This window comes from Sipha flava, unplaced genomic scaffold (genome assembly GCF_003268045.1).
Source record: "Sipha flava isolate LNK unplaced genomic scaffold, YSA_version1 177_pilon_pilon, whole genome shotgun sequence".
Lineage (NCBI taxonomy): Eukaryota > Metazoa > Arthropoda > Insecta > Hemiptera > Aphididae > Sipha > Sipha flava.
Genome location: NW_020272091.1, coordinates 1,219,414 through 1,235,755, shown reverse-complemented (window position 1 = coordinate 1,235,755; position 16,342 = coordinate 1,219,414). Strand labels below are relative to the sequence as shown.

Below are 16,342 nucleotides of genomic sequence, written 5' to 3'. Positions count from 1 at the left end.
ATAATAATAATAATAATAATAATAATAATAATAATAATAATAATAATAATAACAATAATAGTTGACACAAAGACGAAGAGGTATAATATTTATTTTACACACAACAGTAATAACCACGGTCTAACCTTCTAAGACCGTGGTGATAACGATAAAATGTCTGATAACTAAATTGATCAAATGTAAATACTAACATCCATGAAGTTATAACCAACAAGAATTTATCACTTTGGTCCGAAACCGTATATATCTTCATGCAATTATTTTTGATTTCTTGTATGTATAGGTTGTAGCTACCAATAATAATCATTGTCGAATCAGACATACAGTCTATAACTCATTTTTTCGTAAATTATTATCAAATTAAATAAAGAATATCGTTAAACATCTACAGGTACGTCGTACAGTTAAGTCTTAGATATTTCTAAACCAGAATTTTATGTTTATAATCACGAATGTATTTTACCGTTTTAGAAATGGCCACTACCGTTGAACCCATTCCCGATGTTGAAATGACGGATGTATCGGATTCACAAGAAAAGAAAGATGCCGCGGTCGTTCAAGAAATAAGAGATAATATTCGACAGATTGAAAAGGCCGTTCAAACAAAAGAAGCTCGTTTCATGTTGCGTGTTTTGCGATTGTGGTCAGTCACCAGGCGCAAGCTTAACGCTGTTGTTCTTTGGTCCATCATCAATGGATTTTACACGCACTCTGCTTCTGACAAAGATTTATTGTTAACATATATCACTACTCCAACTGATATACCAGAAGTGATTAAAATGCGTACAGGAAAAAATGCAACTGGAGTTCTATTACCTGAGATTGATGGTTATATCCGTTTGTTAGTGTTAGTACAACTTATTGATAAAGAAGATTACAAAAAGGCAGTAGAGTTCTCTGATCTTCTTATGGCGAAGTTAATTGACAAAAATCGACGAACACTTGATTTGATTACTGCTAAAGCTTATTTCTATCACATGAGATGTTATGAACTAACCGACCAACTACATAAAGTTAAAGGATTCTTTTACAACCGACTTAGAACGGCTACACTTAAAAAAGATTATGAAGGACAAGCTGTTCTCATTAACTGTTTATTACGTAATTATTTACATTATAATCTTTATGATCAAGCTGATAAGTTGGTTCAAAAATCAGTATTTCCAGAACAAGCGAGTAATAATGAATGTGCTCGCTTCCTTTACTATCAAGGTCGCATTAAAGCTGCTCGTCTTGAATATTCAGTTGCACACAAAAATTTAGTTCAGGCTTTACGTAAAGCACCTCAAAATTCAGCCATCGGTTTTAGGCAAACTGTACAAAAGCTGGCTGTCACTGTGGAGTTATTATTGGGAGACATTCCTGAAAGGTATATATTTCGCCAAGCTAGTCTACGCAAGGCTTTGGTACCATATTTTCGTCTTACCCAATCTGTCCGTTTGGGTGATTTAACCATGTTCAGTGAAACACTAGAAAACTTTAAGAAGAATTTCCTTAGCGATCACACTTATATGTTGATTGTTCGTTTACGTCACAATGTCATTAAGACTGCTATAAGAGCTATTGGCTTATCATACTCGCGCATTTCAGTTGATTATATTGCTGAAAAACTTGGGTTAGACTCACCTAAAGATGCTGAATTTATTATTTCAAAAGCTATTAGAGATGGTGTCATACAAGCTACAATTGATCCTGAACATGGGTATGTGCAGAGCAAAGAACCTATTGACATTTACTGCACACTAGAACCATTGATTGCCTTCCATCAGCGTATTTCATTCTGTTTGAATTTGCATAATGATAGTGTAAAAGCTATGCGTTATCCTCCTAAATCATATGGCAAGGATTTAGAATCTGCTGAAGAACGCCGTGAGCGCGAACAACAGGATTTGGAATTGGCTAAAGAGATGGCGGAAGAAGATGACGATGGTTTCCCTTAAATTTAAATATTTTCATAATAATAACCAGTTATTTTTTTTTTTTATACATTTATTATAAGAAGTACTTCTAACATTAAGGTGTCTTATATATAAAAATATATTTCATATGTAAAAAATTAAAATACATGGTTTAGTTATAGTTTCGCAAAATATAAACCTTCTATAGTTTACCACTTAGCACGTTTTGACCAATCTTTAGGATTCCAATGTAAACACTTTGAATCAATTCGAATTTTTCTTTTTTGAAACGATTCAATGTGCGAAGTTATTATATCCTTATTGATGGATATGATATATTGTCCTTTGTAATAGTTAATCAAATTAAGTATTTGTAAGGTTGAAACAACATCTTCTTTTTTAATACTAGTCAACTCACAAATTTCACTAAAAATAAATAAAAATATATTAAATAAGAATGTATAGCTGTAATAGATTATTATATTATGTACTTAATAGTGATTTGTGGTTTTTCATTATCGGGTGTTGGTTTCACAGTCAATAGGATATCTAAAATGGTCTGACTCCAATAACTTCGATAAGACAATAAACCCAAATCGGATAGAGGTTTTTCAGGTGTACCAGTTTTACCTTCAAATTTTGATAACTCATAACCTAAAATAATTACAAATAAATAAACTTTTGAAAATATTAAATTCAGTGTACATACTAAATTCAATTAAAAGTTTCCCATAACCCTTTCTTTGGTAAGGTGGTAATGTTAGAATGCACGCAACATTATAGTCTTCAGTAGACTCTTTTTCTTTAGAAAAATATCCAACTATATGAAATCCTTTTAAATCATATTCAGTCATAACATAAAATAAAAATGGATCAGTATCATAGTACAATGTTTTATGGTCCAAAAACAGTTTTGCCAACAAACACAAGTTTTGAGAGTATGACTTATTTTTACGGCCATCAATCTCAAAAAATGATATAGAATCTTTTCTATAAATTTCCGTTCCAGGTGGATGTCTCAAGTTACATTTTATCTATTAAATATAGATGAACTAACGATTAGACATTGTAAATATACAAATATAATATAGCACTCACACTATGTCGATAAAGTGAAGTTCTACTTTTTTTGAATTTTAAACAAAATTCACAAATATATATGCACTTCAAGTTAACCATTTCCTATAATTAAAAATACATTTGTGACAAAGAATTTAAGTAAATATAATATGTTTCGTACCTGAGGATATGGAGAAAAATACCATGGGCTTATTCTATTTAAACCAAGTTCAATCATTTCTACATTTTTCATGCGAGTGACAACATCATCGTGTTGCATAACCATTGAACCAGTCTGACGTGGAGTTGGTGTAGGCAAATCTTGGGAATCCTATTTGATAAGTATATATTTTATAAGTTTCAAATTATCTCACTTAAAAAATTAATTTAATTTAAATGTACTTCATTGTCAACTATTTTTCTTTTCCTCGCAATCTTTTTCTGTAATGCAGCGGATAGAACTGTAGCATCATTATTTTGTACAGTAGGAGGGATACTTAATGGAGAAGCTGGTCTACTCTGAGACAGAATGGAAATATTTTCAGCTTTACGATTTGGGGTACTAGCACCTGTACCAGCTGTGCCAGTTGTCAATCCATCTTTTCTAGGGTATTGAACTTTGCGTGTATCTAATCTCTCTTCAGTTACCCATTCATCTAATCTTTTATTGTCTAAAAATGAAGTAAACAATTATACATAAGAAGTTTTATATAATTAGTGTGAAATAGTAATAGAAATTGATTAACACAGGACCAATTTAATTACATTTTTTAATATTCTAGATCAAAGTATTCTTAATATAATTTGGTACATCTCCTAATTAATCAAAAACTTATTTACAATTCTTTATTAGTAAAAAAATAAGAAATTTAACTTCAAATATTACAACTAGTTATGATACATATTTCAAACCTATCTTAAAAATAATATATTAAAAATTCATAGTTTTAAATTTAAAATCAATAAATTCAAGTGGAATTTTTCTTTTTTTTATAACATTGAAGTATAGATGAAATAATCGTTCTTAAACATAAATATATATATATAAGTTTGTATACATATTTGTATTGAGTGATGAATAATTATTTATATATTTGTCTTACAGACAAAATATTTAAGTTTAAAAAAAATCAAAATTAAGATACTTTATAAATCACAATTATAACTAAATTATTAATTTAATGTAAAAAAAAGAAATACTATTATTACATAAATGTCAGTAAAATTATTATCATAAAAAACACTTACAATCGATGTAGTGAACATAATAATATCGCATAATCCCAACATCTTTGATACTTATTATTTCTGCTAATGCTAAAACAGATAGATGAAAGAAATAAATAAACAGGTAACTAATACACAATGAACAAGTACTGTATTATTTCATATAATGCAACGAAGCAATGGTAAATGGTCAACTTACGCCAGTCATCGCTACTGTGCATTCTCACGGACAGACGGCATCCTTCAGTTAATAAATTCTAAAAGAAATTCACACGATTAATATTATTTTTCAAAAAATTTGGTAATGAAGTGGATTCACCCTCACCACGGAATCGCAAATGAAATCCGATTCTTCTTTCATCTTGTAAAGTGTTCTTTCCAAAGTGATTTCTATTCCAATTAATTATTGAAACATTTACACACATTCACACACACAAATACAATACAAGCGAACACGGTCGAGTTTCAAACAAGGAAATCAATTTGAATAATTAACACAAATTTGTTTTCATCGAAAAAATAAAGATATTCAACGGGCTCACAATTATTGTCAAAACATTTAGTGATAGTATTATCGGTATAGATGTTGTTGTTGTTGTGATTGTTGCTACAAAATAAAGTGACGGTCGTGGAGTAATAAGTTTAATGAGAAATTTGATAACAATTGCTATTGCCGTATATTGATAACGGTCGGGTGACACACGTGTTTATCGACTTATCGTTTTCGTCTACATAGACAACTATACAATATCTCAAACGAAACGTTCAGTCATTCAAATTATATACGTGATGGATGACGATCCGTTCTTGGCGCATTACACCTACGATCTGTCGCCGGAATTAGTCACCTGTTTGAATGACAAGCCTCCGCTCGTGGAGGAAATTGTGTTGGAATGGCCAGAATTGGGCAAAATGATGTTCAAAAGACCGAAATTGACTGCAGTGGTTGACCTGAACCGTCGCGTTAAGGCGTTAGAAGACAACCGACCGTTCGCCAAATTGCCCGAAGTGCCCGTTGTCTTTGACGCCGTTGGGAAATTGGCTTTACACAAACAGTTGAAGTCAACCGTCAAGGATGTCAGTCAATTACAGTTGGACGTGCTGTCGATAATAACCAGGTATCACGATTTCAGTTACTCGGAGAGAAATTTCGATAACGCTGAAGAATTGCGATACTGTTACTGTTTACACGCTGTTAATCATGTTCTTAAAAGTCGAGAAATTGTTGTAGCAAACAATGATAAACAAGATGGTGATGAAGATGAAATGCGAGATCAGGGTCTTACTAGGCCCAAGGTATTGATTTTAGTTCCTTTTAAAGATTCGGCATATCGAATCATAAATATGATAATTTCGTTGTTGTCTCCTAAAGAGAATTTTAACGTGGTGCATAAGAATAGATTTTCAGAAGAATTCACTGGTCACGAATTAATGCTACCAAGAAAAAATCCTAAACCAGAAGACTTTGAAAAAACATTTGTTGGGAACATTGATGATGCATTCAGAATCGGTATGGCAATCACCAAAAGCAGTTTGAAATTGTATGAAAATTTTTACAACTCTGATATAATAATTGCATCGCCACTCGGTTTGCGAATGATAATTGGTGCTGATGGAGAGTCATCTCGAGATTATGATTTTCTCTCATCTGTGGAAGTGCTAATATTTGATCAGGCAGAGATATTTTTGATGCAGAATTGGGATCATGTGTTACACATCATGAGTCATTTTCATCTACAGCCAAAAGAAGCACATGGTACAGATTTACAACGAGTACGTAGCTGGTCAATTAATGGATTGTCCAAATATTATAGGCAAACAATAATATTTTCATCTTGCAAATCTCCGAATTTGATGGCTATTCAAAAAAACAGGTGTATGAACTATGGAGGATCTGTTAGTGTAATCAATCCAATTATCACTGGTACCATAAGCCATGTGGTTTGTAGTATAAAACAATTTTATCATAAACTCAATTCAAAAACACCAACTGAATCTATCAAAGAAAGATTTGAGTATTTCACAAATAAAATTCTTACACAACTTCGAGCTTCTAACGAAAAACATGTATTAATTTATGTTCCCTCTTATTTTGATTATGTATGTATCAGAAATTATTTAAAAACGGAAGACTACAGTTTTGTGCAAATTAGTGAGTACACAAAACCAGGCAAGGTGGCCAGGGCTAGGGATTTGTTTTATCATGCCGAATGTCAAATTTTATTGTATTCTGAACGTTACCATTTCTACAATAGAATTAAAATTCGAGGGATTGAAAATATTGTTTTTTACCAACTACCTACAATTGCTGGATTTTACAGTGAACTTTGTAATTCAATCATTGACAATGACAACAGTATTCGTAACATTACAGTACTCTATTCACATTTTGATGCATGTATGTTAACTTCAGTAGTTGGTACTCAAAGAGCAAAATATATGTTAACTTCAGAACAAAAAATACATATGTTTCATTCAGGTGCATAATTATAGTTAAAATTTTTTAATGTTTGAAATGTTATAATAAATAAAATTTGTTTATATTTTTTTACAATTGAGTTATTTCCTTTATAATTTTTTAGAAATGTAATATATTGCAAGAAATGATGTGTAATTATAACATGGGATACACCATAAAAATACATCAAATTTATTTAACACTTAATTAACAACTATTTTTAGATAGAACACATACATTTGTAACTGAACTATTTATCCACCACATCTTGTTCATTAAGAGATTTGGTTATCTGCTCATATTTTTCAGCCCTATATGCTTTCTTTGCTTCTTCTAACAATATATTGTGTATAAAATTTCTTTGGTCAATTCGCTGAGGCAATATAGATGGAAATGGGTTGCCTAAAGATGATATGAATGATAAATACATATATTAAACATTTAACTGTAATATTCCTAGTGTCTGATTAAAATACCTCTGAGTTCTAATACCGAACGCGGGTACACTATATCTGGATATGCTTTTGGAGCCCGGTACAACATTGTATATGATGTCTTGTAATCACTGAATCGTGGTACTAGTACTTTGAACAACTTGTGTATCAACTGTTTTTCCTCTATCCAATAGTCAGCCATCTCCATGGTTGGTTTGTGTGTATCTCCATGCCTAATTGCTTCAGATATCAACTAAGAAAAAAAATTAAACGACAATAAGACTTAAACAAAAGTGGTACAAGACAGTGTATCCTAGCTAACCGTGAGAAGAAAAATAATCAAACAAATGTTACCCTTTCCGCATATCCTCTAGTTTCGTCGGCTATCGTATAATTTAATTCCAGACGTTCGTATTTGAACAAAGCGTTGACAGTTTTACGTAATTTATTCAATCGCCCCTGCGGTCCTTCGGGACACTTAAGGTTCTTGTGCCGAGGACTGATGCGTATCCTCAGCTTTGAAATTAATTGTGAAACCTCTGCTTGATTCATTTCGACAAAGAATTATACCGACTATAAATTACAGGACGGAAAAATAAAATTTGTTTCACGGTGTTGTTATCACACATTGATAACGTTATCTTATTTTTAAAATGCAGATTTCAACTCGGTAAATGGTAGGTTGGTATATTACAGTTCTTTCAGAATGATAAGACCAACAAACGAAAAAATACCAACTGTTCAGAATTTAAATCACCAAAGAATTTACCAGTCGTCTTGTGTTCATGCACGTAATGTAGGGGTGGAGGTTGAAGCGACTGTCCCTCCTCCCAAGATCGTATTATAGTAACCACGGTATACAGTGTGTTTCCTTTTAAAGGTAACACTAAATAATTCTGTCCAGTGACATCGGATTAATATGCGGTTTTCAGGAGGGGATAGGGAATACATAAATACACATTTTTTTAATGATTTTTACATTTTTAGATCTTTCCGTGTGCGCATGCGCAATACAACTTGCATTTTTTTAAATGGCAACAGGTGTTTTGAATACCGAATTCGGATAGACCGAATTTTTTTAAGTCGATTTGGTCCTTTTTACCATAGTTCTAAAATCAAATTTGACTAAATGGCAACCAGTCAAAGTTTCGATTAAAATTATTGAATTTTTCACCAATCATACTAGAATTTTATGAATTATTATGAAATTTTATTTATTGTTTTTGTATCCGTAGGTTTGTAGATATTATTAAATCATTTAAATTTAATTTTGAGGAATTAATTAACCTCAATTAGACGTAAATGATAGTTCAATTACTAAGTAAGAAAAGATTAAACAAAATGATATGATTTATTTCTCATAACTTCTATTATTAAAGTTTCTATTTAAATTATTAATTTTATCAATTATTGTTATTTTTTCATGATACAAGTTTGGTAATTACTTGTAATCTCTACGATTATTTTATTTGTAGCCTTTACTAAAATAAACCAAATTTATTTATCGTGTGCTAAGAATGATATTATCTTAATGTCCGTATAAATCTGACAATAATAACTTATTATAACTGATGAATTTTAGCATTTGTGATGCAAATGTGATTATTAAAAGTCATTACAAGTTTTAAACTCGTATGTAACGCAAGTATTTCATTGAAATTTAAAAATGGCAAGTAACAATGAAAAAGTTGATATGCGTTTAGTTTATGGTGAATGTCGACATAATTCACGAAATGCCGCTAGACTTTATGTAGAACGATATCCCGAACAATATCACCCTCCTTACAATTACTTTGTCCGAATTGAATCATCTTTAAGAAATAGTGGTGGGTTACCTGCAAGACGAGGTGATAATTATTGACGTAATCAAAGACAGTTGATTGGACAGGTGAACGAACAGGACGAATTGCAAGTATTAGCTTATGTTCAATTAAATCCTCGATCTTCGATTAGGCATTTAAGCAACGAAATTGGAATTTCTTGTAAAAAAGTTCAAAAAATTTAAAAAAAAAAATGAATTGCACCCGTGTAGGCCTGATTTAGTACAAAAGTTGGTACCAGGTGATTCTAATCGTAAACTTACATTTATTGCATGGTTTATGATACAATTACACGACGAACCCGATTTTCTACGATTTATCTGTTGGACCGACGAATCAAAGTTTACCAACAACGGTATAATTAATAAACAAAATAATCGGTATTGGGCTGATCACAATCCATACTGGACGACTGATACAAATCACCAGTTTGGGAAACTAACGTTTGGTGTGGGTTACTAGATGGGAGACTTCTCGGCCCGTATTTTTACGATGGTACTCTTACCGGGAGAAGATACTTGGAGTTTACATGAACTAACATTTACGTCTAATTGAGGTTAATTAATTCCTCAAAATTAAATTTAAATGATTTAATAATATCTACAAACCTACGGATACAAAAATAATAAATAAAATTTCATAATAATTCATAAAATTCTAGTATGATTGGTGAAAAATTCAATAATTTTAATCGAAACTTTGACTGGTTGCCATTTAGTCAAATTTGATTTTAGAACTATGGTAAAAAGGACCAAATCGACTTAAAAAAATTCGGTCTATCCGAATTTGGTATTCAAAACACCTGTTGCCATTTAAAAAAATGCAAGTTGTATTGCGCATGCGCACACGGAAAGATCTAAAAATGTAAAAATCATTAAAAAATGTGTATTTATGTATTCCCTATCCCCTCCTGAAAACCGCATATTAATCCGATGTCACTGGACAGAATTATTTAGTGTTACCTTTAAAAGGAAATACACTGTAAACCTTTCTATTATACATTGTTTAATCCCCAATCATTTCAAAGAAGGTTAATCGCTCCCCCCCTTAAAAATAAGTACTTTTTTCGTGCTGACTGTGTTAAAGCATTTCATGTATCCAACGGTTTTTCTAGTTTTATTTGGGAAGATTCGTTACATTAGCATCACCATATTCAAAATTAAAAAAAAAAAAAATATACCAACAATTATTATTTCATTTGTACACATTTGTAATCCTGATAAACATTTGTACACCTCCCCAAATGCCCCAAAAAACAAAATTTCCGCGGTGGTGCTAATGTAACGTTACATCAGGACCCCACTTTTTGTACAGTAGACTTATGGCTTCCAAAATGGTACCAACGATTGTTATTTCATTTGTACACATTTGTAATCCTGATATAAACATTTGTACACCTCCCCAAATGCCTCAAAAATTTATTTGTAAACAATAATAAAATTTGTATTAGAAAAAATTATATATAAGAATATATTAAAAGTTTTAAAACTTTATCCACTACTTTGATTTCGACAAACAATAAAAATGTATACACACGACAACCTTGCTGTACAATATATGACGTTAAAACAACGAGACTTCCTCAGTCCGTTTATAGCTAAACTATAAGCATTTAGAATAAACATATTGTTAGCAACTATCGAACAATATTTAGCTAATAATAAATATTAATATATATTTATAGATACTAGCCATATAACCCGACTTTCCTCGGGAAGGCCACAACTGTCGTGGCTCGAGTATTCCCGTTGACGTTTGTAATATACAATCAAAATAACCCGGCGTCGTATAAAATATATAAATAATATCTAATGTGAAGAAAATAACAAAAATCACGGACTATTCCGTCGACGACAAACGCTCGTACCGAACATTCATATCAATGAATACATATGTAATTAAAACGCTAGTTTCGGAAAATCTGACTAGACACAGTAATAACTAATAAGTATCTATATTAAATCAAAATATCATATGTATTGGTTCGGAAGTTTTAGCTGTGCCTTACATATTTAATGTTATGATAGGCCAATTGATAACAATGATTTCATCAGAATATTTATAAATAGAAAAATTGTAGGAAATTTGAGTACAAAAGATGTGTACAATATGTTAATCATACGAAGTACCGTTCGCGTTTGTTCAAACAACATTTTATTTTAATAAAATGTTGGTATGGGTTATGGTCTTAGAAGACTAATTTTCTAAGATCATGGTATGGGTAGACATTGTCGCACAAAAAAAGCGATAGCGAAATTGTTTTTCCATAATAATAATTCTTATAAGATTTATTAGACTTTTATTTAAAAACATTTTAATAGTTTTGACGTTCAGTCAATAACAAGTCTGTTACTAGTTTCAAACCTTAATGAACCTTTGGGCCACATTCACAAATTAAAAATAGTTCTAGAATCAGACAATATAAAAAATGTATATGATATTCAATGACATTTGCTAGTTTTGAAATTTACTGTGGGCCGCATAAAAGAGACATTAGTTGCCTACCCCATTGTTTAACTCAATTAAAATTAAATGTATAAACATATTTAAATAAAATCATTTTTTATTGTGTAAAATTTATCTTAATAGGTAGGTCATTATATCAATATTATAGATAAGATATATTATGCGTAACTAGATTTATTTAAGGTATTACATTAAATCTGAAAATATACAAATGTACTTGTCTGAATATTGTTTTTTGAGTTACGAAGATACATTTTCAGTTAAACAATAATTTGATCAGGTACCTACCTACTTATAAAGTTCCATTGAGGCCGTTCGAAATTATTTTGCCCGGGTTGAGCTATAAAGCTAGTCCAACTCTGGCCCCACGTAACTCAATGTTTCTGACACCAAAAACATGTATGTACTCCTACCCATGACATGACGACAATAAAACCGCGTCAGTCGCTGCGCATCCGTCACCCCTTAATATACCAAGTCATATTGGTCATTCATATAGGTATAAGTGTAGTAGCAGTTACAACAACTTCACTATTTGTTTTTAAACATTTTCTACGTTATAACGTATTTTTGACGAATATTTTTACACATCTATTATGTTCATAACAAAAAATACCGTACATCATATTATAATATATAGGTATTAGGTACACAATATAACCATCGCGATGACGCAATGTATTTTATATGTGTTTCTTTACCCTGTATACCTACACGCCAATCAGTAGTAGAGATGAAACTATGCTGGGAGAAAATAAGGCAAGCGGCACTCGCGACAATAGATGTATAAACTATTTCGAGGTATGCGATTCTCTCGTGGGCGGGAGCATATTTCATAGACAAGTACAATGGCGTAATTATGGGGGGGATATATCCCCTCCAGACGCTTTTTTTTTTAGAATAACTATAATTAAATTTCCGTAAGCACTAAGCTCTAAAAGATTTTAAGATAAGAAATAGAATTCATAGATATTATCGTAGTTGAGATTTTTTTTTTATTTTACTAATATAAGACTATGATAGCTTAAAAATTACAATATATGGCAAGAAAATTGTATAGCTTACAGTTAAAATATCACACTGATAAATCTAAAATTTATAACTCTTGGTTAGTGTTTAAAGCATGCAATATTTCACCAAGACGTGAAACATTGAAATTTTTTCTAATACAAATTTTATTATTATTTACAAATTAATTTTTGAGGCATTTGGGGAGGTGTACAAATGTTTATATCAGGATTACAAATGTGTACAAATGAAATAACAATTGTTGGTATATTTTTTTTTAAAAATTTTGAATATGGTGGTGCTATTGTAACGGACCTCATTTGGGAATTTATCTTCTTAAGTTTATTTCAATTAGACAATAACACTACGCTTGTCTTCATGCAATTATTTGCGGATAATCGCTGAGCTTGAATTCTGCAGGGAGTGAACATATTATTTCAGCGGTGATATTTACGTTGCTAGTAAATTGTTAGTTATGCAATGACTAGGCTTAGGAACTTTTAGCTCTACAAAACATGCAAATATGCTTTAAAAATTATTAAATATGGATTAAAATATGCTCTCAATTATTTTTATTTTATTGCAAAATTTACATATACCTTATTTGTTATTATTATTTTTTTATTTTTGATAATGATAAGTACAAATTTCCGTAAAATATTTGTGTTTTAATTGACTTGAAAGTTATTGAACAAACTCAATGTTTGATCGTGGACCTGAAATACAAAACAAAACAATGAGTTAACAATAAATATTCATTATTTAAATTTCTCACTAATTGTTTACCTAGAAAATTGCACTGTATCTACCTAATATTTTAAATTTTTTTTATGTTTTCAAATGTAAATCTGTGGTGGTTATTTGAAAGTAAATGTTTATATTTTGAAAAGCTTTGTTCTACATCGACGGAAGATATTGGCGCATACTTAAAAATACTAAATCGTCATCTGTTAGATCTCCAGGCAATAAAAAAAAATTAATATGTGGTATACAATGAGATAAATGATAAGGTATGATATAACATGACCTTTTGTAGTACTTAAAAGCATACCTACTACAAAAATATGCTCTTAAAGTTAAAAACTAAAAAATATGCAAATGTATGCGAAATAAATTTTAGCATTCAGATTCCATAGATCATAAACAGTACTTCTGTCTGACTGCTATTTTATTAATCTTTCAACAAAAATATGCAAATGCCAGAAGTCACTAAACCTGGCAACAACACATTTCAACGTTTTTTAATTTATGTTTAATATAGAATAACAATCAACAAAAATACTTTTATGAACATGAACGTGTCTGGTGTAATACATAAGTCAACTACTATGGGTCTTTCAATATATTAAATTATATATTCACCCATTTATATTTTAAATTAACTAGTTAACAGTTATTTGAATATGTATTTATAAAAATTGATATAAATCACTTTTACCCGGTTCCCACAAATAAATTTACCAAAACCTAAAATCTTAACCAGCGGTTCCCAACCTTTTCAAAACTATTACCCGTAAACCGGGTAAGATATTAGTAAATACCCTTACCCGCTTAAAAAGCACGTGTACCAGGACTAACGCAAAATCTCATCATCGGGTTATCGGTTATCGCAACCCAATTAGACCGATTTATGGAACCGCAATGATGGATATAATGTTTAATGTAAAGAAATATTAAACTTTTTAAGAAGTAAAAATTAGTGGTTTTGCCGAAAATAATTAAGAATACACTGTACAAATATAATTTGAAAATAATAAAACAATAATAATAATAATTATAATAAGAGGTTGTACATAATAAAATAAATACATAATAAGTACGTAAAAAAAAAATTTAGTTCAGTCTTTACCCCTTAAAAAAATCTTATTTTACCTAATCTTATTTATTTATTAATTACCTCTAGGTTGGGAACCATTGATTTAAACAATAATTTTGTTTGAATATTTTTGCAATGAGCCTATAGAATCCAACCCATCTAGGCTTATCATACTACCAGTGGTGCCGAACTACAAAAAATGCAGTATGGCGAATATCAAATTTTAATAGTACCTACCCCCTACCAATTGGTGTAAACGGTTGGGGAGGGCTGAAACCCTACCATAATATTGTATTCAAAATTGATAATAATACATAATAAACATTATACGAGTATCAATAATTTATGATATAGCTAATATAGGTGTTCACTTTATATATTAAATGATATTTATTTTCAAGTCTCCATCCTCACCAATAAGAATAACCTTATTGGTAGTGGACATAGAACTTATTGTCCTATGTCCACTACCATTATTTATATTAATATTAAAATATATCACGTTCATGCTAATCAATTTTAGGCAATGTAATAGGCATTATTATGCATTTATGCAGTAAAACAAATTATTTACCCAGCACCCAGTACCCACCCACTACATAATTTACTATGGCAGTCGCCATACTTGGATATAGGGATCGGCGCCACTGCATACTACTAAGTGACTAATGCATGATTTGTTTTTAGAAATAAAACCTTGTGACTACTGGACCATTAACCCTATCTTAAACCCTTCTTTAGTATGAATTATTTTTCTAGTAATCATAATATTTTACATGTATAAGTATAAAAGTATGGCAAAAATATTTCGCATAACTCTTTTTATGTCTATAACTTATAAATAAAATATTTGAATAAATTATTATTTTCGTAATAATGTATAAATGTCAATGGAAATTTCATAAATATTATTTTAACCTTTTTGTAATAAGAAGTAAAGATAATTTTTTTATTATTATTTGGGATAACTTGAAAATATTTTTATTAAAATTCCTTTAATATAATATTCTCTTATATTATACCTATCTGGTATCTAGATAACAATTTGTATCTTTTATATTTTATTAAGAATTTACTGAATTAAAAGTTTTTTTTAATGATTTATATCCTGTTTTTTATTTTATGTTATTTTATTATCATAAATATAAGAAACACGTGTTCAAATATTAAATGCAGGACCGGCGCAACGGCAGTGCAACCGGTGCACCTGCACAAGGCCCCGCACAAATTTGGGGCCCCGCGGAAAACAAATCATTACTGAATAAATATTATAATTTAGAAAATATTACAATTATTAATAAAAATATAATATTTTAAACTGCAGATCCTAGCGAAAAGTCAAGAAAAAAATCGTTCTAAAATATATATAATTAATAATAAATAATATAATATATTATTTTATTGTATACATTTATTTTATATATATAACTAAAAAATAAAGAGTATAATTGGGTGGTCCTTAATTTTACACATTTGAATTTTAATTGCTGAACCCTCCCATTTTTTTTATAATCATATAAAAGTAATATGTAAAAAATTTGAGCATAATTACTCATCCCTTTCCCGTGCCCCAAGAGGGTTGAATATAAGCCAAAATGTAGTTTAATGGTTTTTTTTTATATTTTATTCGAAAAATATAAGATTTATCATAAAAATGTATAGAACTTAAATTGTAGAAAAAATTATGTTCTATAAAAAATGTATTTACAACATTTTCGTAAATCTAATATTTCTCCCTTTAAAAATATATATTTTTTTTGTTTTTTCGACAATATTGAATTTTTTTACAGTTGTTTCAATTTATATTAATACAAATTATGTAATAATAAACCAAATAATTTAAGGTGTATTTCTAAGTAGTTTTATCTTCAAATGGTATACTCAATACTTGTCTTGTACATTTTTTATACGTTTTTCTGTTTTTTTGAATAACCTAAAATTAAATATATAATAAAATTAGTCATATAAAATTACATTTGTCATAGATATAATTTTTTGTAACCCACTTGAAGTAAAGATTGTTTTTGGTTTTCATTTTTAGTGCATTTTTCGTTGAAATCCTCCATAAGCTTTACTCCCCTTTCAGCTGTATCATTAACGATTTGTAACGAATCTATCGTCGTTTTTGCTGACTGGTATGCAAGATTATCATTCCA

General features: G+C 29.9%; 4 protein-coding genes and 1 pseudogene across 6 annotated transcripts; 3 read left to right on the top strand and 2 right to left on the bottom strand.

Moving 5' to 3' along the window:
- The first annotated feature begins 275 nt into the window (after nucleotides 1-275).
- LOC112680486 (probable 26S proteasome non-ATPase regulatory subunit 3) lies at nucleotides 276-2,062 on the top strand. The gene is made up of 2 exons (XM_025550583.1): nucleotides 276-391; nucleotides 472-2,062. The coding sequence occupies exon 2, from the start codon at nucleotides 474-476 to the stop codon at nucleotides 1,938-1,940; it is 1,467 nt and encodes a 488-aa protein (XP_025406368.1). The 5' UTR covers nucleotides 276-391; nucleotides 472-473; the 3' UTR covers nucleotides 1,941-2,062.
- On the bottom strand, nucleotides 2,022-4,722 carry LOC112680487 (histone acetyltransferase Tip60). 3 transcript variants are annotated; one of them, XM_025550584.1, is made up of 9 exons: nucleotides 4,504-4,722; nucleotides 4,384-4,441; nucleotides 4,206-4,274; nucleotides 3,360-3,628; nucleotides 3,139-3,288; nucleotides 2,997-3,080; nucleotides 2,608-2,932; nucleotides 2,390-2,552; nucleotides 2,022-2,324 (listed from the first exon to the last, which is right to left on the bottom strand). In XM_025550584.1, exons 1-9 carry the CDS (start codon nucleotides 4,543-4,545, stop codon nucleotides 2,108-2,110), a joined length of 1,377 nt encoding a protein of 458 aa, XP_025406369.1. In that variant the 5' UTR covers nucleotides 4,546-4,722; the 3' UTR covers nucleotides 2,022-2,107. The 3 variants fall into 3 exon arrangements, with proteins under 3 accessions (XP_025406369.1, XP_025406371.1, XP_025406370.1); XM_025550586.1 differs by having other exon boundaries at nucleotides 4,513-4,722; XM_025550585.1 differs by having other exon boundaries at nucleotides 4,510-4,720.
- Nucleotides 4,723-4,884: 162 nt separating this feature from the next.
- Nucleotides 4,885-6,700, top strand: LOC112680485 (digestive organ expansion factor homolog). The gene has a single exon (XM_025550582.1). The coding sequence runs from the start codon at nucleotides 4,974-4,976 to the stop codon at nucleotides 6,669-6,671; it is 1,698 nt and encodes a 565-aa protein (XP_025406367.1). The 5' UTR covers nucleotides 4,885-4,973; the 3' UTR covers nucleotides 6,672-6,700.
- Nucleotides 6,701-6,755: 55 nt separating this feature from the next.
- Nucleotides 6,756-7,705, bottom strand: LOC112680488 (39S ribosomal protein L17, mitochondrial). The gene is made up of 3 exons (XM_025550587.1): nucleotides 7,431-7,705; nucleotides 7,119-7,329; nucleotides 6,756-7,044 (listed from the first exon to the last, which is right to left on the bottom strand). The coding sequence occupies exons 1-3, from the start codon at nucleotides 7,626-7,628 to the stop codon at nucleotides 6,893-6,895; spliced, it is 561 nt and encodes a 186-aa protein (XP_025406372.1). The 5' UTR covers nucleotides 7,629-7,705; the 3' UTR covers nucleotides 6,756-6,892.
- A 1,037-nt stretch (nucleotides 7,706-8,742) lies between these two features.
- On the top strand, nucleotides 8,743-9,495 carry LOC112680511 (annotated as a pseudogene).
- The last annotated feature ends 6,847 nt before the right edge of the window (nucleotides 9,496-16,342 follow it).